The 26,741-nt window shown below is 43.0% G+C and overlaps 1 protein-coding gene across 3 annotated transcripts in view; it reads right to left on the bottom strand.

Moving 5' to 3' along the window:
* The window catches only part of SASH1 (SAM and SH3 domain containing 1), a 255,510-nt gene that overhangs the window by 5,895 nt on the left and 222,874 nt on the right, over nt 1-26,741 (bottom strand). For all 3 annotated transcript variants that reach the window (XM_041745577.1, XM_041745576.1, XM_041745578.1), the window contains 8 exons: nt 23,164-23,238; nt 21,446-21,589; nt 18,137-18,272; nt 17,165-17,334; nt 16,239-16,448; nt 15,287-15,437; nt 10,151-10,264; nt 87-1,201 (listed from right to left, as the gene is read on the bottom strand). In XM_041745577.1, the coding sequence (XP_041601511.1) occupies nt 87-1,201; nt 10,151-10,264; nt 15,287-15,437; nt 16,239-16,448; nt 17,165-17,334; nt 18,137-18,272; nt 21,446-21,589; nt 23,164-23,238 (2,115 nt within the window). The remainder of the gene's footprint in view (nt 1-86; nt 1,202-10,150; nt 10,265-15,286; nt 15,438-16,238; nt 16,449-17,164; nt 17,335-18,136; nt 18,273-21,445; nt 21,590-23,163; nt 23,239-26,741) is intronic.

Genomic DNA, 26,741 nt, shown 5'->3' with positions numbered 1-26,741 from the left:
CCGCCAGGCCAGGCCAGGCCCTGGGGGCCTCTTCTCACGCGGCTGCCTGACCTAGAAAAAGCAGGGGCCTGCAACGCCCTCGGTACCTTATCCGAATACGGCTCCTCGGTGAGGTCGATGCCCTCGGCTCGTAGCTTGTTTTCGGTGAGCATCTCCAGGTCTAGGCCCCGGGCGCAGGAGATCTTCCTGCTCAGAGCCGGGCCCAGCTTGACGCCGTGCTCCTGGAGGCTCGTGCTCTCCGGGAGCTCGGACAGCCAGGGCGGGGGTCGGGCGCTGGGCGGGCTGCCGGGCTCCTGTCCTGAGGGGCAACTAGAAGCCTGAGGAGGGGAGGGCCAGTCACCGGGGCTGCCCTTCTTAGCCGGCAGGCTGGGCGCGTCGGCGCCGGCGGGGCCGGGGTGGAGTCCGTTGGCCAGGCGCTCTCGGCTCTTCTTGGCGGGCACGGGCGGAGGCTGTGCGGGCGGTTTCGCCTGTGCTCTGGCCTCGGGGCCCCGCTGCTCAGCATCTGGGCCTTCTTTGGTGCCCAGGGGGTGATGCGGGCCTTCGCAATCGAGTCCCTTCCTGTGACCCTCCAGAGGCGTCCTTGTTAAACCGTGTTTCACCCCGGGAGGCTGAGCATCGTAGCTTCTGGGCAGGCACGGAGGAGGTGACGTGCCCCTGGCAGGGGCCGCTATGGGGCCCTCCGGTTTCTTAGTAGCTGTCTTCTGAGGTTCAGGGAATCTCTTGCTTTGGGTCAGTAGCAGTGCATTGTCAACAGCAGGATCTCGTTTGGGGCTTTGAGCCTTTGCGACGGAGGGGGTTGTCTTTTGTGGCACTTGTGGTACAGTCTGAGGGGAAGGTGGTGTCACCTTGCCAGGCACGTCCTTCTCAGCGGCAGGCTCTCCTTGAAGGCCGTCCAGGGAGTGGGATCGGGGCCATGCTTCCACAGGCTGGGGGTCCTCCAGGGTCTCACAGCTCCGGCAGATGGAAACAGGGAGGCTTCTTCGGTTTTTGTTGGAACCAGTCACACACGGCTGGTCACAGCACTTAGAGGCGTGGGCGGGAGGACCGCTGCCCAGCCTGCCCTCGTCCCCCTGCTTCAGGGCATCTGCCGACTTCGTTAAAGGCAGGGTCGGGTAGCTGCCCCGCTGGCTCCTGGTGAAGGACTTCAAGCTGGACTCCGCTGGCGACTTGACCGAGAGAAGGCCCGTCTTCCGAGTCTTGCCTGTGAGACAAGGACGTATTTTACAATCATTTTAAGAAATCAAACTCCTGCAAAGACGTGCTGACGTAATTGAAATCTCCCCACTCCTATGTCCCGCAGTTGAATGGTACTAAGGACAGAAAAATCCCCATTTATGATGTTGGGTGGTACAGGATTATTTGGGTCCCATTTTTATTTTTAGAGTTTCCAGACTTATTAATGGACTCGTAGAGACTGAAATTAATTGTCATGAGAGAAAGAAATAGGCTGTGTCAGGCAGGAAGGTAAGTCTAGGCCTAACGTCTGTTCCCAGCTGCAGTCAGTATAGAAGAGTCTGGATCACCGGTACCCGGTTCAGAAACCACACAGTGGGATTTTGGTTTTGGGAGGACAGTTTCCCAAGGTCAGTGTTGTGAGGGGCCGGCATACTGAATTCCACCCGTGCTCCCTAAGGCTCGCTGGTGACCACAGAACTCACCAAGCACACGGTCCCCTAAGCTCCCCCTGTCACTGGTTCGTTGGTGTGTGTGAAGTAGATGCATCCTTGAAACAGTCAACCAACCTTGGCTCAAGTAAGTAAACAAGCTAATGGGAGTATTCTGACGGAGACGATCTATAAAATACTGATATGGTTCTAATTTCCAGGGAGGTGCCAGCTCTGATTAAAATCAATCGTCAGCTATCACTGAACTTATTAACCAGACATCATCTATTAATTTGATGGTGTTTGAGATCAACTGCTAGTATTGCTTGATAAGCTTTGCTGAGAATTTACCCTGTGGTCAGGGCCTGTGTGCTAAATGCTTAGTCTTCATCAGTACTTTTTAACACACACACACACACCCCATAATTAACTGTCCTTTGCTATATTTTGGTTAATCCCACATTTGATGTGTTCTTTTATGATGGGCTGAAATGCCTAAGGAGAATAGTACCTCAGATGACCCTAGTATTCCAGGCCAACAGAACAACATAAAAATGTAAAACCCACATCAGGTTTGGAAGGTACAAAGAACTGGCTGGCTGTACTCTGAAAGACCACTATCTTGTAACTAAAGGCTTTCTTCCCTTCCCTTTAACTGTTAATAGAAACTGTATGTAGAGATTACACTTCCCCATTCTGCTTATATTGGAAAGATCCCTGAATTCACCTGGCAGGTAAAGAATGGTTTGCCAGCTTCTGTAGTTCTTCAGCAGGTACATCTGGATGCTTTTGAGCTTTACATCTGTCACTGTTATCTGTGAAATCCTTACCAATCCAAAAACAGTTTGGAGAATGAAATTCCTGAACATGTTTGGATGCAAAAAGCTTATTAACAGGAAAGAAAAACCTTCAGGACTTATGGGAGGACTCAGATGTTTCCTGGAGCTCAGGAGTCGCTGCATTCAGCACTCCGGGTGGTGTGTTTTCTTTTCAAACAGTTCACGCACAGTGTTCTATTAGTTTCAGGTGTATAATACAGTGCTTCAATGCTTCTGTACGTTTCTCAGCGCTCATCAGTGTACTCTTAATCCCATTTTTTTCATCCATCCCTTCACCCACCTCCCCTTTGTTCTCTGTATTTGTCTCCCTTTGTTCATTTTGTTTCTTATATTCCACGTAAGAGTGAAATCCTTATGGTATTTGTCTTCTCTGATTTATCTCACTTAGCATTATACCCTTTAGGTCCATTCATGTTGTTGCAAAAGACAAGATTTTGTTCTTTTTATTTTTTTAATGTCTGAGTAAGATTGTGTGTTGTGCCTATATAGCACATCTTCTTTATCCATCTATTAGTGGACATGGGTTATTCTATATCTTCACTATTATAAGTAATGCTGTAATAAACATAGGAATATATCTATCTTTTCAAATTAGTGTTTTCATTTTCTTTGTGTAAATACCTAAGTGGTGAAATTACTGGATCATATGGTACTCTTCTCTAAATGTTTGGTAGAATTCACCTGTGAAGCCATTGGGTCCTGGACCTTTTCTGGTTGAGTTTTTTTTTTTTTTTAATTTATTTTTATTCTATTTTAGATTTTTTTTAAGAGCACACACACTCAAGTCAGGGAGGAAGGGGAAGAGAGATTCTTAAGCAGGCTCCACACTCGGGGCTGGGTCTCACAACTCTGGAAATCATCACCTGAGCCAAAATCAAGAGTCAGAGGCTTAACTGACTGAGCCACCCAGGCACCCCTGGTTGAGTATATTTTTATTACTGAATCAATGGCATTGTTGGTCGTATAGTGCTGAGCAAGATGACTTCCGATTTCATTGCTAGTAAATGGTCTGTTCAAATTTTCTATTTCTTCCTGATTCAGTCTTGGAAAGGTTAGGTTTGTAGGAACTTATCCATTTCTTCTAGGTTGTCTAATTTCTTGGCATATAATTTATCATAATATTCTTTTATCCTTTGTATTTCTGTGGTGTCAGCTGTTCTTTCGCCTCCATTTCTGATATGCATCCTCTCTTTCTGATGAGTCTGGCTAATAGTTTACCAATTTTCTTGATCTTTTAAAAGAACCAGCTCCTGATTTCATCTGTTCCTTTTTTTTTTTTTAATCTTTCTTTTATTTCTGTTCTATCTTTGCTTCCTCTACTGGCTTTGGGCTTTCTTTTTTTATCTAGCTCCTTTAGATGTAAGGTTAGGTTGTTTGAGATCTTTCTTGCTTTCTGAGGTAGGCCTGTATTGCTATAAACTTCCCTCTTAGAACAGCTTTTGCTGCATCCCAAAGATTCTGGACCATTGTATTTTCATTTTCATTTGTCTCAGTGTATTTGCCGATTTGCTCTTTGATTTCTTCATTGACCTATTCATTGTTTCATAGCTTGTTACTTAGCTTCCATGTATTCATATTCATTCCAGACTTTTTCTTGTGGTTAATTTCTAGTCTCATACCTTTGTGGTTGGAAAAGATGCCTGATATTGTTCCAGTCTTTTTGACTTTGTTGAGACTTGCTTTGTGGCCTAACATGTGATCTATTCTGGAATGTTCCATGTGCACCTGAATGTGTATTCTGTTTTTGGGTGGAATGTTCTGAATATATCTATTAGGTCCAACTGACCCATTGTGTTATTCAAAGCCACTGTTCCTTTGCTGATTTTCTGTCTGGACGATCTATCCATGGGTTCAAGCCCCCTATTACTGTATTCCTGCCAATGTCTTCCTTTATATCTGTTAATATTGCTTTATATATGCAGGTTCTCCCATGATGGGTGCATAAATATTTACAATTGTTATATACTCTTACTGGATTGTTCTCTTTATAGAGAGTACTGCTTTGTCTCTTGTTACACTGTTTGTGTGAAAGTCAGTTTGTTCCAATATAAATATTGCTACCTCAGCTTTCTTTTTCACATTCATTAACATGGTAAGTGTTTTTCTATTCCTTCATTTTCACTCTGTGTCTTTAGGTAGGTCTGAAGCAAGTCTCTTGTAGGCCGCATATAGGTGGGTCTTGCTTTTTTATATATTCAGTCATGCCACATCTTTTGACTGGAGCATTGAGTCCATTTACATTCAAATTAATTACTGATAAGTATGTACTTATTGCCATTTTGTTCCTTATTTTATAGTTGTCTTAGTTCTTTGTTCCTTTCTTCTCTTACTCTCTTGATATGCCGTAATTCTTTTCCCTTCATTTTTACATATCTGTTATAGGTTTTGATCTGTGGTTACCATTAATTTGATATGGAACATCCTATGCACCTAGCAGTTTATATTAATTTGATGGTCACTTAAATTTGAAACCTTTCTAAAAGCACTAAATTTTTACTCCTTCCACCCCTAAACCCCATGTTTTATGTATATGATGTCATACTTTACATCTTATTTTGTGCATTGCTTGACTGATTTTTACAGATACAATTGACTGTACTGCTTTTGTGTTTTAACCTCTGTACTGGTTTTGTAAATGACTGATCTACTTTTATATTTGTATTTACCTGTGAAATGTTTTCCTTTCATAATTTTCTTATTCCTGATTATAGCATCTTCTTTCTACTTAATTCCCTTTAGTGTTTCTTGTAAGGCTGGTTAAGTGGTGATTAACTTACCTTGTTTGTCTGAGAAACACTTTAGCTCTCCTCCTATTCTGAATAATAGCCATGCTGGGTAGGGCATTCTTGGTTGCAATTTTTTGTTGTTGTTGTTTCAGCATTTTGAATATATCATGCCATTCCCTCTGGCCCCTGCAATGTTTCTGGCGAAAACTCAGCTGATATAGCCTTATGGGGTTTTCCTTATATGTAACTGTTCTCTCTTGTGGCTTTAAAGATTCTCTTTGTTAGCACTTTTTGCCAATTATTATGTATCTCTGTGTGGACCTCTTTGTATTGATTTTGTTGAGCGCTCTCTCTGCCTCCTGGAGGCAGATGTCTGTTTCTTTCCCTAGATTTGGGAAGTTTTCAGCTATTATTTCTTAAAATCAATTTTCTGCCCCATTTTCTCTTCCTGGGATCCCTATAATGTGAAGTTATTACTTGATTATGTCACTGAGTTCCCTTAACCTATTCTTTTTCTTTTGTCTTTTTGATGTTCAGCTTGGTTACTTACCAATACTCTGTCTTCCAGCTCACTGATCCATTCTTTGCTTCCTCTAATCTACTACTGATTCCTTCTAGTTACTTAAAGTTTCAATGATTGAGTTCATCTCCGATTGGTTCTTTTTCATATTTTCCATCTTTGTTGAAGATCTGGGATCTTCTACTCTTCTCAAATCCAGTATCTTTATGACCATTATTTTTAATTCTTCAGGCATATTACTTATCTGTTTCATTCAGCTCTTTGGCTGTGGTTTTGTCCTGTTCTTTCATTTGGGACATATCCTTCTATCTCCTTATTTTGTCTAACACTGCATTTGTTTGTACTTATTAGGAAAGTCAGTTATGTCTCCTTATGTAACCTTATGAAGGAGAGGTCCTGTGGTGCCCTATAGCACAATGTCCCTAATTCACCTCAACCAGAAGCTTCAAGGGTGTCTTCTATGTGAACTGAGTGTACCCTACTGTTGTGGCTGAGCCTCATTTGCCTTCAGTCCAGTTGGTTGTGTCTACTTTGCCTGTGGTGGGCTGGGTTTGGTCCCTATGCTAAGAGATCAGTTTGGGTAGTCATGGGCTTGCAGTTGGGTGGTGGTAGCAGTCAGATCAGATGCCTACTCTCTGCCCATTTGCAAGAGCTGCAGTCATACTCAACTACAGTGTTCTCCTTGCGTTGTTCTGAGAAGTTTTTGTTGGTGGGCAGGGCTGATAGTCAGGCCAGATGCCTGCCAGGACTGCAGATGCATTGATTGGTAGGGCACTCACTCTGCACTGGTATTTATAAGGTTTGGCTGCTGGGACTGAGTATAGTGGGGTGTGTGGTTATCTTCCCCTCTCTGTGGGGCACGAATCATTTTTCAGAGGCAACAATCCCTGCCAAGGCTGCTTATAGGATGAGACCTGGCAAGCTCTGCTTTGGAGGGAGTCCTGCCAACTGAGGTGGTCTGGATGGAGCAAGTTCACAGGAGAACCTGGGGGCAGGGTGCATGGTGTTAGCAAGGTAGGTGGAGAGTCTTCACTCTGTTTCCTGCAGGTAGTCCAGGTGGGGGTGGAGGCAATGGCACCAGCCAGCTCTTTTGTTCTTGGAGAAGTCTCCTAAAGATCCTGGTCTCTCCAGCACCAATTCTGAGATTATTAAGTAAATCTCCTGCATGCATACCCCAGGTGCTTTTCAGACTGCTGCTTCTATGCCATATCTCAGCAAGGTTGTTTGTTATGCTAACTCTTTCAGGGCCAGGACTATTTCCTGTCACCCTCAGCTCTCCTGGAGCTGGGCCACTGATTTTTAAAGTACCTGGAGTTAAGTCCAGCTGGTTATTAAAAACTCACAAAGCTAAGACCCACTGGTTTTCAAAGCCAGATGGTGGAGACTAATCTTCTCATTGTAGCCACCCCCCCCCCCATGTCTAGGGTGCCTGGTGTGGGGTCTGTTCTCCATTCTCTGGTGCTTATGGAGTTCCTCCTGTTTGTGGTTGGTTTCACCAGGAGTTTGGTTCCTGACCATGTCTCCACTCAACTGGAAAGTCTGTTTTGCCCATTGTTGGGTTGTATTCTGGGTTGGATGCATTGATGTGGCTGTTACTTAGTTGTGTCCATGGGACAAGGTAAGCTTAGGATCCTCCTACTCTGCCACCTTCCAGAAGTCCCCTAGGTGAGTTTTCAGTGCCATCTTAACACAGGCTGCTGTAACACTAGGATTTAGGGGGAACCACTATCTTCCCAAATTGATAAAACATTTTGGCAGAGTTCATGGATCAAATTTTGAAGTCCCCAAAATGCTCATCAGAATTGGGATTAGGGGAGGTGAGCAAAGTGCCTAGGGGGCACAAGTGGAGGTGACTGCTGTCAAGGTCAGGCAGGTATAGGTGAGTACCTGACAGTGAGTACCTCTGTAAAGTCCACACCCTGCCCACTCACTGGGAGAACCCCAGTCCAGTCCTGGTTTTGAGCTCATAATGGCTCTCAAACTATTTTTTTAAATTATGACCTACAGTAAGAAACACATTATACATTCATCCAGTACACACAGAGACATAATGAAACAAAGATTACAAGTAACAATACCAATCTTACCTTTGGAATGCACCCTGGTATTTTCTATTTTATAAAACTACTCTCTGTGACCTTCTAAACTGATTTTACAGTCCACTAATGAACTGCAATCTGCAGTTTAAAAAGCTTTGCTTCGGTAGGTGCTCAATATTTTAACAGATGGGCTACTTGATAGGATTAAATAGCAACTATCAACCCTGGGCATTTTTCATGATGGTCTTCATGTGTCCGACAGGACTTTAGGGGATCCTTTACAACGGTCTTTAACAGTAGTTACGTTTCTTGCTATAAAAGGAGTCTGGGGCAAGAGGACATCAGACCCATCAATGGTAAAATGGAATGCACCTGACCCCATTTAATGTCAGATGCCTGTGTGAGACAAGTAAGCTTCCTGAAATTTCCTACTGAGGGCCTCCCTGTGAGGACAGGGAGGAAATAAGACACGTGGCCTTCAGATCACCCTCTGCCTCAGTAATTGCTCTGCACTCAGGCCATGGCGCAGAGCGTTTAAGATACTGCTGCCTTTGTGACCCTGATGGATGGCTGACCTGGTAAATTGTTTTCCTTAAGGACCTAATAGCTCCCAAAACTCGAATGCGGGTTTTTACTGTGAAAAGAAAAGGACATAGGAGACACACAATTTAGGTTTTACAGCTGCAGGTATTTTGGATGCAATTTATTTGCCTCACATGGCAGTCAGGAGGAGCAGACACTGCAGACTATGTGCTAGGAGAAGAAGAGGTCAGAAAGGAAAAGATGATTGCCAAGTTCATAATGGTAACAGAATCATCCTTTTTCAGAAAACCATACTTTTCAAATCAGGTGTATCCTTTTTAATGAAGCTTCATTTACAAAAAGATCAAAGCTAGTGTTGAGATGGCTCAAGGCAAAGCCCAGACATGTTGCTACCCCCCCCCCCCCCCGGCCCACCGTGGCCACCATCCCTCCCAGCACCAAGGCCCTGGGAACCCCCCTGAGACTGGCTGCCAACTCCACAGACCAGGGCTTAACAGTTGCAGAACAAGCACTGGCTCCTTTAAATGCACCTCGCATTTATCTCTACCTTCAATGAAAATACTTTCCTAGTGAGAACTAGAACAGCTTTAACAAAGAGGGTGGGGTGGGGTGGGGAGATACCATGTTCTTAACTGTTAAGTGGACCAGGCAGAAAAGATGAAAAAAAAAAAAAAAAAGTCATACCTATTTTGAAAACCTCAATGTTATACCTTGCTAGTATACTGTTATGCTTGTTTTCAAAATAAAGTTTATGGCTGATGCTGTTTGTTCCAAAATCTGTCTGTTGAACATCTATGTGTGTATAATTATGAAGAATATATTATAAGTAAACTACTGATTGAGATTGAGTTTGTCATTTGCAGTGGGTATGGCTGGTGCTCAGTGCTCCAGTTAAGGGCAAAAACATATTCTCTAATAATTTCCAGGAAGTAGGCCATGGGTAGGTGAAGTGTGGGGACGTAACAATGAGCCCCCGTAATGCTCTCTGTGGGAGAAGGAAGTACCATATTAGATGTATGGTAGTTATGTCTAGCTGGTCTGAAATTTGAGATTTTTTTTTTTTTAAAGACAAAAATGTAGTATTTTAAGATTTAATCATATAGCCTATACTTATTCAGAGATTTAGCTTCCACAGAAATGAAGCAAAGACTTTTGGATAAAGTCAGTCTTTTTGCTGTATTGCGGTATGGATTTAGGTGTTTTTGTACTGTCATCTGTGACATACCACTGCCAAATCTATCTGTTCATCAGAGGAGTGATGCAACCGTGATCCACAGGAGGACAAGACAGTTTGCTTCACTGGGCATGTCCAAACACTGAACAATTTGTAGTCCGTGTTTAAAAAAGCCTAGGTATTAATATATCCTTACTTTGTTTAACTCTTAGAACAATCTGTAAGAAAGATGCTCATTTACTATTTCAGTGGTGAGGGGGCTCAGAGGTGTGAAGTCATTTGACCAAAGTCTTGGGCTTGTAAAATCTCTGTTCAAACCCCCAGGACCAGGACTATCTCGTTCTAAACCCTCTGGTTCTTTTCATGATCCACACGGGGCTAAGGCACTAAGAGCTTCCAGATAACGTGAAGTTGAGGATCCTTTCTCTGACACACAAGTGTCTTAAACTTTCCATTTATGTGTGAACTGGGATGGAAGAATAAGAAGACCATTATGCTCGTTTCTCAAAAAACTCCATTGCCTAGCTTCTTGAGAGATATTTAGTCTTTTTACGAATCTTAAGTACCAGTAATCCTGAAAAAATTCTTCCTTCCTATTGCAGTATTCCCAAAAGCGTGGCTCGGGCTAAGGAAGAAAGATAGTCATAAATGACCCAAATGGCTTGAATATTAAGGCACATTCACAATAATCTGTGTGGACATTACCGTGTTCCAGGTTCTCACTGCTTTCATAGCATCCTGAGTCTCGTGGAGAGCATCCACTCAGGCCCTGGCTGTCAACAAGAAGTTTCTCCTGGGATCCTGACTGGTCACTGTTACCTAGAGAAGGTAAACACATAGCATGGAATCAGGGAAGGAAAAGCAGAGGTTCAGAATCAATCAGACCCTGATTTTATCCTGCTATCAATCATATGTTTTTAAGCCTTGAATTTCTTCAAGAGAGCAAACTATTTTAAAGTGAGCAAAATAAAAATGAACAGAGGAGATCAGATCATTTTCCTATAAAGTATTATTATGATAATAAATTTAGAGGGAGAGTATGTAGCTGCAGGTCGTGTGTTTTAAGATACCCAGAGGAGGACTCTGGCATCAAGGCCAATCAGGAAGAGGGAAAATTCAGAGCATTGTGTTAGCAGTCATGGTCCTTTCTGGGAGATTGTACCACAGAATGGAAACCAAGAGTGAAGATGCTCCTTTCACAAGCAGGTTACTCTAAGATTTGTCTCCCAAGTTATGTGTCACCAGCTTTCTAAATTTGGAAGCCAACATCAAAGTAAGTGGCAAATGAAATATTAAATTTTATTACTAATTTAGGGGCATTCTGAGGTCTTGGTGACAAGTGCTGGTTTTCATATTCTCTCAATAGGAGTAAGGCTAGCAAATGGGGGCATAAAGCCCTAATCTGGGCAGCCCGGGTGGCTCAGCGGTTTAGCACTGCCTTTAGCCCAGGGCCTGATCCTGGAGACCTGGGATCAAGTCCCATGTCAGGCTCCCTGCATAGAGCCTGCTTCTCCCTCTGCCTGTGTCTCTGCCTCTCTCTCTCTGTGTCTCTCATGAATAAATAAATAAAATCTTTTAAAAAAATGAAAAAAAATAAAGCCTTAACCTGATGGGGGACACACATTAAATCCTTCTGTTTTTGTTATTTGGAATGTGTTAAAAGGTTTGATTTCCTTTCTGCCTCTCCCTTTGTTTGGGGTCAGCATTTCTATTTACTGGACACAAAGGTAAGACCAGGAAAGTTCAGGAAGTCTCTAACTTGAATACTCTTTCAGGAGGGTTACTGTAAGTTAGATGTCCTCATTTTAAAGAACCCTCTAGGGATCCCTGGGTGGCGCAGCGGTTTGGCGCCTGTCTTTGGCCCAGGGCGCGATCCTGGAGACCTGGGATCGAATCCCACGTCGGGCTCCCGGTGCATGGAGCCTGCTTCTCCCTCTGCCTGTGTCTCTGCCTCTCTCTCTCTCTCTCTCTCTCTCTCTGTAACTATCATAAAAAAAAAAAAAAAAAAAAGAACCCTCTAAAGAGAAGGATGTGGTGTTTTCTGTCCAGGGAAAGTCCCTAAAGGCAATCACATGGGAAGTAAGGGGCAGGGGAACCTTCATCACCCAGCCATGTCACCTGCACATTCATCTTACATGGGAGTGAGGTTATTGTATTATTATTCAGAGAAAGTACTTGGGTCACATAAGAAAGTTTCTTGGGTCACAAGAAAACATTTTCTGCATAAATGGCTTTCTTTTGTTTTCACTGTCCCTCCCCACCATCACATACATAAAGAAAAAAAATAAATCTGATGCCCTTTCTCAGGTCATTAAAAAATAAATTGTAGGAAGGCAGATGAGCACCATCCTGCAACGCACTAGCCATCCCATCCCTACTGCCCACTCACCATTTCCTGTTTGCATTTCTCACATAGAAAGCAGTTTAGGACACTCATCATGGCAGAGTAAGTCCTTAAAGTAGAACCCCACATTAAGAAGTGCTATTTTTTAAATGATTAATGAAAAATTAATTGGAAGCACAACAGCAAAACCATCACCCTCCCCCACCCCGACCCCCCAGAAAGTAGAACATTCTAGAGTGATGTCCTCATTATGTGGAAGAGTCTGTGGATTTGAAGTGGCCTTTGTCCTCATCTAGTATGTTATTTAGGAAAATGATATGTATAAAATGAGGGCTTTGAGCTATCAATTACAACCCAGGAGAGGAATCAGTGTAGTTTGTCCTTGGCGAGACAGTTCAGTGTACCGCTTCAGCCAAAACAGACTCTAAAGTGCTGACCAATGGGAATGAAAGAGTGCACTTGTCCCTCTCACTGTATGAACATGCAGACTGTGTCTGTGTCTTCAGGGATGCCAACCTCAGCAGACACAGTCGGGGTGCCTGAAGTTATGGTGAGTGAAGGGATCACCCCCTCATGTTGCCTGAAAACCAGTTCAGATGATGTAATCATGACACATGTCAAAGGGCTACACAGTCACTTTCTTCCTCAAAGATCCATTCAACAGCTACTTAGCAGGACTCCAACTAACACTGAAAGCCAATATTTACCAAGTAATTTGCCTTCCTTCATTAGGGAGACCTCTTAGATGTTCTATAGATTCAAAGCCATACCCCCCCCCCCCCCCACTTATACTAGCATGAATGCCAAGATACAAAGGATAACAAAGAAGGTGAGCTAAGACCATGAAAATTCTCATACTCAAGCGTGGAGGACAGGGTTTGGGGGCTGTAAACCCGTTTGGGCACGACCTGACCTCAGGCCTGAAGGGGTTCTGGGTTAAGTCCTCCCCCTATCTCACATACTCATGGAGTGGCTGTGGGGGGGGGGGGGGCGGGAGAGAAGAACCTGCTAAGACATGGAGATAGTCCATCATGAAAAGGTGCTTGTGCACTAGGACACACACCACCTTCTGGAGAGCAGTTACCTCGGAAAGGAAAACTTGGATAGTAGGCCTTTCAGGGAGCTGGTTACAGTTCCCTGTATGTCTTTAAAAAAGAACCGAAGCAAATATGCCAAAATGTTGACTTTTAGTTGGATTTAAGAGGTGGATATGTGGATTTGTTTTTCCTCTGTACTTTTCTGTGAGAAATAATTGTGGATTAAAATTCTTAATTATTTAAAAAGAGCTTTTCCGTGGCAGGCCTAGCACAGTGGTTTTGGTGTCAGTGTAGGGAAGTACTATTAGATAATTAGAGTCTTTTCCAAACGGAACCTTGTTACGAAGGCCTGCATTTCCCACGCATGGCTGTGCAATGAGAGGAACTGGTAGGTCTGACTGCCAAGCAGTGCTGGAGATGTACATGCTTCTTGCTCTTGTGGGTGGCAGAGCTAGATCAGTAGATCTCTGGATCTGTCTTGTACATAGAAATTTAGTTTGACAGAAATCTACGGTGCTCCTTTAGGTTATCAGTTACTTAGAATACTTCTTAAACACAATTTAACTGCACTGAATGTAAAGTCTTATAATCCTAGGATAGACCTGGACCCAGACCGTTGGCACTCATGAGCACCCCAGAGCCCCTGAAGCCTTTGTTTTAGAACCAATAAAGGGAAGTGCTACTTCATGCATTAGGGATATTCTAAGCAGTGGCACAGCACGGAGTTCAAATGGTATTTATAAAAAAGCAAAGAGGGACACCTGGGTGGCTCAGCAGTTTGGCGCCTGCCTTTGGCCCAGGGTGTGATCCTGGAGTCCCGAGACTGAGTCCCACATCGGGCTCCCTGCATGGAGCCTGCTTCTCCCTCTGCCTATGTCTCTGCCTCTCTCTCTCTCTCTCTCTCTCTCTGTGTGTCTCATGAATAAATAAATAAAATCTTAAAAAAAATAAAGTAGCAAAGAGCCCTCTTTATACTTCTAAGTATGCATGATGATAGGCAGATTCCCTCCTATAAAATCTCCCCTGGTACAAACCTCAGGATGTGATCCCTGGAGGGACAATGAATTTGAGCCAGTGTGGCAGGAAAGACACTAAGCACAGATCCATCCTTACACTCAGGGTTTACCCTCACTCCTATGTTCTGAATGCGACAGGAAACATAACAGATAGGGTTTATAAACCAGCTGTTCCTAGTGGCTAAGGAAGAGCAAATGAGCTATTTTATAGAGCAGATGTGGTTCAGGAGAGTAGATGATTGAATGTTAATTGATATTCATATAGCTGGCTGGCCACACCAGGCACTGGGCCAGGTGGCTCTCTCTACACAACCTGGCCGCACGTCCACTTCCCAAGAGACAGCTCCTATACCAGAGAGACGCGGTTATAAAGTAGTAGTGACTACGAAGCACAATTCTCTTCAAATCTATCCCTGGAGGCAGTGTATTTATCTAGGGTTCAGATATCTATTGGATGTTGTGTGGTCCTCTATGTTTATCAGTTAATTTAGAGGGAGGACTGATTAAGCAGAAGTGAACTTAACTGTACTGACTCACTTGCTTCCATGTCTCGTGGGCCTGATCCATTCAGTAATATATATATATATATATATATATATATATATATATATATATTTTTTTTTTTTTCCCCACCATTAACCATGGTTTTGGTTGTCTTTTAGCAACAGAAATGCTATTAGCTAGGGAAGCAGGGCACTTGAAAGAAAATGCATTTGAATTCAATAACTAGAAAGGATACTCCCCTCGTGATGAATAATTTCAGGGGTATTTTTGATGTCAGATTGAAGAATAAAGAGCAAGATAAGACTAGGTTAATGGAGCAAAGGATACAGCGTATTCAAATAGACTCCATAAAAGCTGCGAGCCTACTGAACTCTGCCCGTGGACTATAAAAATGAGCTCTCGCCTTGGCTGAAAACGAGCAATATGGAATTCTCTGCTCGCTGTATTCACTTCAGGTATTTCCTGCTGTTTCAGTGGAAGCTGATGAATGTCAAGTATTCATGAACCCTCCCATTCAATAAGAAAACTACTCCAGTGTGCTCTGAGAAGTGATTAGCCCATGGCTGGCAGGACGCTCCCAGGGCATCAGCTTCATTTGTGCCCAGGTCTCCTGATGACCTGCCAAGCTGCACATCCCAGCACTGCCAAAGGTGCCGTCTACTGTGCTAAGAAAACTGTAATTCGTTTCTCAATTCCTGAGGGCAGCGTTTTCCTCAAATGTTACCTAGAAACACACCAGGAAAGGAACCAGTAGTGTTTTCTTTTGCTCTCCAGCATCAACCAAAAGGGCTATGTTGGCAATTCATACCTTTGTGCCATTTGACAGAGTACAGAACAAACGGATCCTGGCTTTGGATGGAGTGGGACCAAAGGAGTGACTCTAGGGCCCGAGCTTGTGGCTGATCTAACAAGGCACACTTGTGTGCTGGGAGGAACTTACTGTCATATTCCTGTAACAGCTCCACTGCTGTCAAGAGAACAGCCCTGTGTTCTGGGTCCCTGATATTTAACTCATCCAAGTCTTCCTCCTCCAGGAGCTTAAAGGTGTCCAGATCTTCATATCCATTGAACAGGAAAGTGGGCATGTGCTCCTGGGAGGGAGGACACAAGTGAGTCAGCAAGCTCTGCTACGTGATCCACGACCAACACCCAGCCTCAAACTCCTGAACTCTCTCCACAGTCCCTTTCCTGCTAATTGCAAGATTGGTAACTATCATTTGTAATCTGTTCTGCACCTCCCAGTTGCACAGCTTAGCAGGAAGGCAGGGCATTTCATTAATCATGGGTTAAGAAGATGGACCTTGCAGGCTGAGGTGGACTCCACTGGCTTGCATTTGAACTGTGCCTTTGCTCTGACTGACGCCTTTAAGGCCACACAGCACACAGTGGAGTCACTTTTCTTCCTTTACAGAGCTACTGAAATCCCAACTCAAAGCCCTGTGACTTCCTCAGGAGCAAGAGGGTTTTGCAAGGAGGAAACAGAAGGTACAGCTGCAGCCCCTATGCACTAGATCCTGGGAATAACACTGGGAGAGGGGCCGTGGGTTGATCCTCACAGCCTGTGGGGCTGAGTGAGCAGGGCGCCAGGGGGTTTGCGATTATAGCCCTCCCTGGTGGTATAGCTGGAAACTCACAGCTCTTTGAAAGCTATTCTTGGGGCTACAGTAAATTGTGACTTGGGACTTATGTGGTCACCTGCAGCGGAGGTCAACAGCCATGTTTGAACACTGGTACCTGTTTCTGTAGAATAATAGATATTTATTGTAGTAATGGGCCACCCTTGTTGGATGACATAGATCACCCACTCCCTTCCCGGAAAGTGCCCTTGCTTATTTTAGGAAAAGGAGAAGGCAATAGGTTGCCATGTGTGACTACAACAGGAAGAAACTAACTTTCAGGTTGATCCGATCAAGTAGATCTTCCACCGATTTGGGCTGGGGTGGTCTTCCTTTTCTCCTCCTTCTGGTGGGGCGCTTGGGCTTCTCTTCTTCCTCATTTAGCACATCTACATAGATGAACTTGAATGTGCCAACTTTGTTGTTCAAGAGACCCATCCAGGTGCCCATGGGTGGCTTGCTAATTATATCAATGACGTCTCCTTTCTGCAGCCCAGGGAATAAAGATCTTTGCATTAGGTACATCTCTAGGCATGAACTGTGCACCAATTAGATGTGTTAATCAGGATTCCACAAATTACCACACATAACTGGGAGCTTGGCAGTGAGCCAGAGCTCTCCTGACTCTGCTAGATTCCATGCAGGCCTGAGGTCCCATACCCTCCACCCCTTGCACCACAAGATGAGGTGTGGCTAAAGTCTTTCTTAGGGCTTCCAACTAGGTGGGCACCTGGCTTTCTGGATGCCTGGCCATCATCCAGAGCTCCTACTTCCTAGAGAAAGACTCCCCACCAAGCAAATGCCAGCAGCAGTCCCTGTTCTATAACTGCTTAATGTATTTTGTGCAGCGCCATCTGTCCCATATAAACATTACTGGTCAGTCACACAGAGAAGACAAGAAGGTTTCTTCAGCCAGAGAAAGACAAGAGCTGGAGGGTGAAGGGCAACAGGAATTCTAAAAGGAAGCTGAGTTCAAAGGGAAGGGCTAGTGGATAAGGTGATGACAGAGGATTAACACAAGACCCACCTTTGTCCTCAATGCTAGCTGGGTCTCTGTTTTTGTTTTTCTGTACAGGAGAGACAGGTTTATCACAGTAGCCAAGATACTGGCCAGTATGCACCACAGGAGCCCAGCACTGAGCAGCAAGGAAAATAGAACACCTCTTGAAAATACCAAGAATGGCTCTGAGGTGGAGACCTACCTTGAGCTTGAGTGAGTCTGTGTCATAGGGACTGGGCGTGAAGTCCGTGTGCACCCTGGCACGCCCACAGAAGGGGCCCCGGTAAGGGGGCTCCTCATCATCACCATCTTCTGACTTGACACTCTCCCTGTTGCTGGTCGAGGAATCAGTGGTACTCACTGTTTGACCACCTGCACAGAAAAAAACAGGAAGAACAAGGGTAAATACGGATTTCTTGTATAGCAAAGCTTAAAGACATCAAAGGTATCACAGGTTAGGAAACAAAGGGACAGAGCGGAAAAGTCACAGGCATATGTCAGGACCACAGCAGGGCCAGATTAGGAGTCCAAGAGATCTGAGTTTTCTGTTTTTTATCCCTAATCAACCACCTAAGTAGACCAGGGACTCAGCAAGTTGCCTTTATGACCTGGGAATCCAGGTTCCACACAACACAAGCCTTCAACATTCATAAGCTCCCAGGCTTACTATTTTTACCCTGTTTTACAGGTGAGGAAACTCAGAGAAGTCCAGTTACTTGCCCAAGGCCAGTGGCTTTGAAAGTGGTGTTTTAAGTTGCTCTCTTCCCCTTTGCCATCCAGCTGGCACCCCCATTAGCCCAGGAGTGGTCGAGTAGCTTGTGTTACATGTGACATTCCAAATTCTCTCTTCCCCCACCTCTTAATTTGTTGGTCATTTCATGAGCCTTTCCCCTTGACTTATTTTTCCATATCCTTCCATTCTCCAGATCCTTCCTTTGAGCTGCTTTCCCCATTTTCTCCAATCAAAATTCATCACCCCTTCTTTGCCACTGCTATACGTCTGCTACTAAACAAATAGGATGCTAGGTCCACCTGTTTTGCAGGTCTGTCTCTTAATAGTATCCTAAAGGTAGGAACTTGGTCTTACTCATCTTTAAACTGCCTGACTCTGACACTCAGGAAAGTCTGATTTTGACTCCAACTGAAATCTTGTATAATTACAAACTAGACGTACTCATCGAGCTCTGCCCACTCAGAGAGCTGCGCAGACTCTCTACAGAACCTCCGGCTTTGAGCTTGGGCTTGTCCATGTGTTCACTGTCAGGCTGTGAAGATGGGGGGGAGCCAGGCATTCCATCAAGGCCCGAGTCCTGAAATGAGTTTCAATGAAATTAAGTTTCATCAGAGTGGATGGGTGTCATTTTATAATCTGAGGCAATTTAGCTCTCAACAAAATCAATCAAATCCATTTTTATACCCATATTTCATTCTGTACCCAATATTCTCCTTTTAAATCTATATACCCTTGCATCAGTCTAAAGTTGTGGTTCATGTAACTCAATCATTTCTCGTGCTTAAATAGATATTCTTGAAATCTCCAAGAAAAATCTATCTCCCTCTGAGAACATTTTATTAAAGGCTTAGAACCTTCTAGCATGGTCTATAGGCCAGTAATAAAGCTGGAGTTCAAATGCAGATCAAGTACAATCTATCAGTAATGTAGTATCTGGAAGTACTATCAGAGAATATTTAATCAGAAATGTTTAAACTTAAAAAAACCAAAAAGGCCGAATTCTTTTTCTGTTTATGCAAATGCTTGGAATTAGCTAATGAAATACCAATTTAGGATATACAGCAAAAATACCAATTTTTTGATCTATAATAAAATTTCTCTATCACCATTTGGTTTTTGCTCCTTTTACTTCCTTTGTGTGTTGTTAGTACAAAGCTGTGAAGTCCCTTCCAGGTCAGAATGCTGACAGGCATGACTCAGCAGTACTCTTCTACTCTTAGGGTGGCTGTGTAGCATTAGCTTGGCAGCCCCTTGTTTGCACATATAAGTACAGCATGCTTGATTGGTGGTGCTATACGGATAGACAATATCATGCAGTCAGAGTGGTTTACTTGCCAAAATAGACCTCTTTCTGGCATGTTCCATAACCACGTGAGCACAAAACCATCTAAGTGAAACCTGTTATTTGCATAGTGCCGAATCATCAGAAGGGCTCTGACCCGATTCTGCGGGTCCTGCAAACATTTAAGGACAACAGTAATGGCAGCCTCTGATCCAAAACACATTTTTTTTTTAAGTAAGCTCTGCGCCCAATGTGGGGCTTGAACTCACGACTCTGACATCAGGAGTCACATGCTCTACTGACTAAGCCAGTCAGGTGCCCCCAAAACATATTTGTGCTTTACATTTTTTTTTTTAGATTTTATGAGAGATACACAGAGGCAGAGACACAGGCAGAGGGAGAAGCAGGCTCCATGAGGGGAACCTGATGGGGGACTCGATCCCAGGACCAGAATCATGCCCTGAGCCAAAGGCAGATGCTCAACCACTGAGCCACTCAGGCGTCCCTGTGCTTTACATTTAAGTGAGCAAACAACCTGAAAAACAACTATAAACAGAGGTGCCATCAGTGTAAAGTAACTGAAGCTGCAAAGTGTGAATTCTTAAATGCGTTTTTAATCCTCTTTCTGAATCATCAAAGAAGTCATCTGTCCAATTATCTTTTTTTAATGCTTCTGAAAACCATGCACATTTTGCAAAACAGCAATATACATCTCTGATACTGTATGTTCTCAAATGCTTTTATTAATTTATTTATCACATATTTGCTGATTTTACCTACAAGAACAAGTACTAGTCTAGGTGTCGGGCATGAAGCAGAAACAGAGCAAAGATCTTTACTGTAATGGTTGATATATCCACTAAAATGTTAGGAAAAAAAACAAAAACAAACCAAAACCTTGCAACAGTAGTTTTCTGTCTCCAAAAAGCTTTGTAATGATCATTTATTCCTTTTCTTCCCCCACTTATGTGAAATGACTGCTTTAAAAAAGAGAATTAAGGCTTGTGCCTGTTCTATGGTAGTAAAATTATAGAAAACAGCTCAAAACAACATTAACATTCTGTGCTCCTGATCTGTAAGGCAGAAACCCACTAACAATGTACGTACACAGGAGCTTTTAGTGGATGTTTTAATTCATGGGAAAAGCAACTAAACAAAGTGCTTTCACTCCCTGGTGCTGCTTTCAGTGACTGGCATGTCATCTGCTTCACAGGAGAGTGAACAGTTTGCCTCATTGCTGGGCCACTAGACAAGGAAGGAAAATAATCATGGAGGCAGCCCAGACTTCCCCTGTAGGTCTCACAAGCCAGTTTCTCAACCTGAGCACTGTCAGCATATTGGATGGATAACTGTGTGGGGAGCTGTCATAAAACGTTTGCCAGCATCCCTATCGTGTATCCACTGGATGCCGGTAGCAGCCACCCTGCCCCCCACCCCCACCCAGTTGTGGCTATCAAAAATAGCCCCAGTTGCCCTGGGACTGGAGGGGAAACAAAAATCTACCCTCTAATCCCTTCAATGAGAACCACTGTAATTCGGTGAAGACACCATGTGGGCTTTGTCTGAATCACAGTGCAGGCCACAAGCTAGAGCGGGTGGTCAGGAATTCAAACAGGGAGCTGCTTGGGTTTTAGCTTACTATGTCCACCAGAGGGCAGCAGCTGACAAAAATGTCTGCTTTTCCTGGTTTTATTTGGTGGATAGAGCAGCATTACCTACACATTTCAAGAAAACAAACATCTCACACACAGATACTTCAACGGACTACAGAATGAATGCTACAAAGGTGCAAATGGTCAAAATTACCTCAAGGCTCAGCTCTCCAAATGCCTTTATTCCCTCCACCCATACAATTAAGGACAGGAACTGGTCATATTTCTACTGATGAATTTATAAAACTGGAAGGGGTGGTCTATGCTGTGCTATCTTAATGGCCACAGGGAGGTCCAGTTAGTGAAAAATGCCCCTACAGAAATGACCACTATGGGGAGCCCTGCAGTCAGAAGACTTTGAGTCTACTTGCTATGATCTTTTGGAGAAACTTCTGCAACCTTTTTAAAAAATCTGCTAAGGAAACAGGAGTGTCTTTTTTAGGTTCGATTATGGTAACATCCATTTTGTAGCAAGGAATATTTCTGCAAATAAAATCCTCCCTTTGTATCAAATGTTAAGTGCTTATTGCACTAAGGAATAATCATTTCTTTACATGTTATCTTTTTCTTATGTGTCTATAAAAGGCAGGGTCTGCATCATGGATTCCCAGCACTGACCACGGACTGCTCTAGGTGCTTTGTAAATGTTTACTGAATCCTTGAATAAATTACTGAATAAAGGTCTATCGAACTTCTGTGTCCATAAACTAAGCATGGTCCGAGAGCCTCATTAATATTAATGAATAGTATTTAGCACCTTATCAAATCTCAGGACTAATTATCCTTGGCTTGGCACTTTGCTCAGGAGTTACATACCTGCTCAGAGACAGAGCTGCTATATTTTTTAGACATCCTCTTCCTCATTGTCTCTTTCACTGATTTCACCTTTTTCCCAAGAGAGATGCGAGAGGCAGTGGGTGATTTGATAACTTCTTTGTACACAAAATCTCCTTCTTTACTCTGCAAAACAAAGTAAGTATCTTTAATCACAAATGAAGCCCAGAAACAGGTTTTATTATTCAAACCATTAATGTTCTACCTCTCAGAGAAATATTGGCATTCCCTCAGGATCTTGAAATTTTTTCCTATGTTAACTCAGTGCTAGGTTATTTATCTTTTCGACTAAAAATTAAAAGCTACTCACTAAGGGGCTTTGCAGGTTTATTTTTATTTTTTTATGGAATTTATTTTATAAGATTTTATTTATTTATTCATGAGAGACACAGAGAGAGAGGCATAGGCAGAGAGAGAAACAGGCTCCCTAAGGGGAGCCTGATGCAGGACTCAATCCCAGGACCCCGGGATCACAACCTGAGCCAAAGGCAGACACTGAACCACTGAGCCACCCAGGTGCCTCTGCTTATTTGTTTAAAGTGGCATGTGGGTCACATTTTTTTTAACCTTAGTATCTTCTATTCTACTTTTTCTCATTTTTAGATACCCAAGGGGACTGCATTTCAGTGATAATGAACAAAATGGCAAATCTCAGTAACTGGAAGTCCCACGTCTGATGGGACTTACATCACTCTAGAGCTCTGTGTGGTCAACTGTACATTTCCTTCTCTGAACAAGTTAGACTTGTGGTCACCGCTCATTTTATTTTACATTGTGTGTGTGTGTGTGGGGGGGGGGGGATCTTTCCCCTGAGAAAGGAAAAAAAGAAATCATACTTCCTCTCTCATTTTTTTTAAAGATCGACTACATAAAATTAATAGTTTATGAATCAATAAAATTTGATATCCAAATAAAATAGTGTTATTCTGCTAGAAAATTCTCAAACACTTCAGAAATCACAGATGGATATTTTAGCTGACACATGACATATATACAAATATAAAGCATGGAATTTTAATTCCACAGTTTGAGAGAGAATGCATAAGGGGAAAACAAACCTGTAGGTACAACTGACCTATGTCCTTGGAGCCTCACCAAAATAAACCTTAGGGAACAGGGTATGTACACCATAGTGGTACCCTGTCCCCACAGTGATCCAGAAGCAGGTGTGAGGCAGCTAGAACCCTGACTCTAAAGAGTTGGGTTTGCTTTGGGCCCAAGGAGACTGGGGTTCATTCGAGGACACCCCAGATCAGAAAAACCTAGATTCGCATAGGGCCATGAACTTGGCCTATGGTAAGACTGATGTCTTGGAAATAGACTGGGTCCTATTCTCGGACCCTCATCACGGGGATCCATCCTGTCACACTACCTATATGTAGTGGTTGTGTGCACTTGCAACTAGTGGGAACAAAAAGCATGTGTTGCTTAAATGGCTAGGATGGTAGAAGCCAACCTCTTCTGGATTTGCAACTGGAAGAGAACAGGAAGCAAAGGCATTACAGGCAGCAAGGCAGTCACTGTTCCTTCCTCATGGAACAGCAGAGCATAAGATGGGAAAGACAGGGCTTCTTTCCAAATACGATGTAGGATCACCGATGTAACACACTATCGTTTCTCAAAGACACTCGATATGAAACTATGGCAACCAGATTGCTTGAATCCAAACCTTCTTTGCTTTTCCTTTGATGTATACTCACCATTGGGTCAGAATTGTTGCTGCCAATGTGTAGAGAACGGTTCGTTAAGTCAAATCCTCCAAAACTGCAGGTTCTCTGTGCAAAGGAAAGGGTAGGGCAGGAATAATCCAGTTATGTTTAAGCCAGCCAGCAGTGCACCAACCCCACACATTTTCCCACTTGCAGGACAATCACTGAATCACAAATATGTTACAGGATGAAAGTAGGAAATAAGAAATGATGAGAAAAAAATCCATGATTCATGTTTTAAGGAAATTTCCCTCCTTTTGCCTTCCAGAGGTCACTGGAACTTGGCCTACGCTAGAGGTCTAGAATCCCCTTAACATGCAAAAACCAAATGGTTAAAAAACAAAAACAAAACACACACACACACACACACACACACACACACACACACCAAAAAGCCACCCACGGGTTAAGTGTTCTAAGATTCCCTGTCGCTTAGCAACAGAACATCCCCTTCCAGTCCCCCCTGTATCAGCCACATACAGTAGTGATGACAAGGGGGTATGTACCAGGGGAATCCATGCGCTTAGAGTGGTCTTGGAAACCCAAGTCTGAAATCCTGTATCGCTCTGCCACTGACAGCAGGCTTTTCTAACAGATTCTTGTTTAGTTTGGTTTTAAATCGCTGAGAAGGGGAAAAAAGCTTATGTTCCTCGTAGTCCAATCAGGCCAAGAGGATTACTCACTCGTTGCTTCCTTGACCTTGCCAAATGTGCTGCTAACTTTCCCATCTAACTGCCCAACTTAACTAATCACGACCCTTTAACTCGGAGTGTATGAAGACACCACATTTGCCCAGAAAGAAAAGGTTGATTCAGTGACTGTCTCTGACCACACTCCCTTAATCCCAGGAGGAAAAACACTGATGTTATAAAGAATGAAAACCTCATTGTCCTTTAGTTGGTTTCAAACTTTATGGAATTGCTTATATTTCAGCAATTTTATATTTCAGAACTTGCTTTGAATTCTGCTGTTTTTCCAGCAAAAGCTATTCAATGGCCACTCCCTCCCCCACCCAAAAAAGTCTGCAGGGCAGACTCGAAGCACATTAATTTTTGTTACAACTGATTTACTTTTTAAGCAAATGGTGGTAAAAGCTGAAGAGCAGATTTGGGTTCCAGTATTTTATAGTGTTTCTCTAAGAAATCTAGTTAACAGCTGTTCAATGGAAGAAATGAACAGAGAAGCACAAGGTATACTATAAACATTGCTTGTTTAGAATAAATATACTTGAGATATATAGTAACTGAATTGAGAAAGCAGAAACAGCCAGGAAGCAAAATGCCAAGGTTTCTGGAATCACAGATTGCTCTGATCCTGCCACTTGTGTGCTGTGTGACAGGGAAAGTACTTAGACTCTCTGAGTTTTGCTTTGTCCGTGAGTAGCAGACGTGTTATGAATGCTGGGCTTTCACTTTCATCACGGCTGCTCTGAGGATTCAATTGGTAGCTTGTCCAGACAATTATACTGAAGTTTTAGGCTTAGTCAACGTTACAAGTATGCAAATGAAAGACTGAAGCTTCTTTCTGGGCCTTAGACTCTAGGAGCTTCCATTGTAAAATCACAGCCTCCCAGGAATGGACCAGAAAGTGAGAGATGGCAGGCATGGCACAGCAGAGTTGAGGGCCTGGAGATACAGAAGTATTGCAGGGGGCACTTCGGGATTACCAAAATCAGGAGCTCACACAACTGTTTTTTTCTCTTTCAATAAACTGGTGTTGCTGCTGAAAATAATCTACCACGGATATAATTCTAATTTGATACTAAATATCAATGGACAATCTGATCTCCCTTAATAGTCAACCTAACTGTATTCTATTCTATAAAAAGAGACCGCTTTATACAAAAACACCAAATCCTGTAACCTTGTAAGCAATGTTATGGCCACCTCTCAAGGCTAATTTTTAACATTTACCTTCCCTTTCCAGCTTTATAATGCTGATAGATTTGTGCATTTTTGCAAAGGCAGTGATTTTATTTCTAGTTCCTTTCCTGTGACTCAGGGCTTCACAGATCTAGTATGGCGCCCAGATGCCTCATCATTTTATGGCTTCTGCATTTCCCTGCTTTAAATTCCAGTATCGACTGCAACACTGGAGCCCAGCATGTACTTTCTGATGCACATGAAATAATTGAGAAAGAATTTATGTGGAAACTTTACTGCAATAAATTAGCTCATTTATGTCTTCATACACCAGCTGTATGCATTTATTCCTGAATAAAAAGCCCAGAGTGAAGAGTGGGCTGGGTTTCTTTGCTACCAACTAAAACCTCTCTCAGTGATATGCTAAGGTGTCTGGAACAAACTCTTATCAGTGGAGGAGAGACAAAGAATATAACAATAAACGTCGCTTGAGCAAATCTTCAGCTTGTTCTGTAATATCAAGCAGTTCTTGACACAGCAATCCTTCAACAGAGAACACAGATTATAGAGAGAATAGTAAAAGAAAGTAAACCAATCTTTGACTTTGGTGGTCTACATAATTCAAACCTAAGTGAGGTTTTTTTTAAGATCCTATATCTCCTGTACAGATAACGATAAGAACATTTGGGATAGAGGCTTGTGGATGAGGAGAGCCAGTCAATGGAATGGTCATGCAGTTGAAAACATGTTTTGGGTGGGGGTGGGGAGTTGACTTTTAAAAATGGACAAGATTCCAAAATGTCATGCATGCCTGTTCCCCCAAACAAAAACTGAATGACCAAATAAAAAGCAAGACACGTGACCATTTCTAGTGAATATACAGCATTATCATTTCCCTAAGGTTTCATCAAGCAAATATGGCATTTTTTTGAAAGACAGAAGGATCAGGTTTAGAGAGTAGAGGATAAACTGTGCACTTTCAGATAAAGTGGAGGAGATAGGACAAGAAGGATGGAAAAAACTGTTTAGGTAAACCAAGCAAAGAAATTAGTCCCGTAAAACCAAACCAAAACAACCCCAAAAAACTCTGTTCTTAAAATGCTTATTTTCACTTATAGTCTCTGAATAATTGGAAAATTAAATTTCATCTTCCTGATTGTGCAGTTATACTTAACAGGAAGAGGTATGTGCACATTTCTAATTTAGTACTGGACACATATTTTAGCAAGTACTAGAGCTGTCCAGTACTACTTCAGGCTCATAGTACCTTAAAAATATCCAGTATTGGGTGCCATCTGGGAAAGAGATTACACAGTGCCACGTTTATGGGGGGGTGGGGTGGGGTGGGGAGCGTGGTGCTTGAAAAGAAAGTTGCCCTATGTCCATATTTAATGTCAGTGAAGAATTAAGATCACTGGCCCACAATTTACTTAGCACAAATCTTAGAAAATTAACTTCTAAAAAGTCTTGCAGAAGTGATATTATTAGCCTGGCAATAAATACGAGGGACGCATAAGGAATTCAAAGTACTGAAGGTGGAAAAATTCTCAGAATGACATGATTTAAGTTCGTGGGGGTGAGTAACCAATTAACTGTTCAATCAAGGTTCTTTCTGTGCAGATGAACTGAGCAGAGGTCCTCTGAAGTTAATAAATTATTACTAAGGTTGGTTCACTATAGCACTTTACAGAGGACCTGTGAGTCAGA

The sequence above is a fragment of the Vulpes lagopus genome, chromosome 2, assembly GCF_018345385.1.
Source record: "Vulpes lagopus strain Blue_001 chromosome 2, ASM1834538v1, whole genome shotgun sequence".
NCBI classification, from domain to species: domain Eukaryota; kingdom Metazoa; phylum Chordata; class Mammalia; order Carnivora; family Canidae; genus Vulpes; species Vulpes lagopus.
Note: the sequence above shows the minus strand (reverse complement) of the source record. Positions and strands in the feature narration are given on the sequence as shown.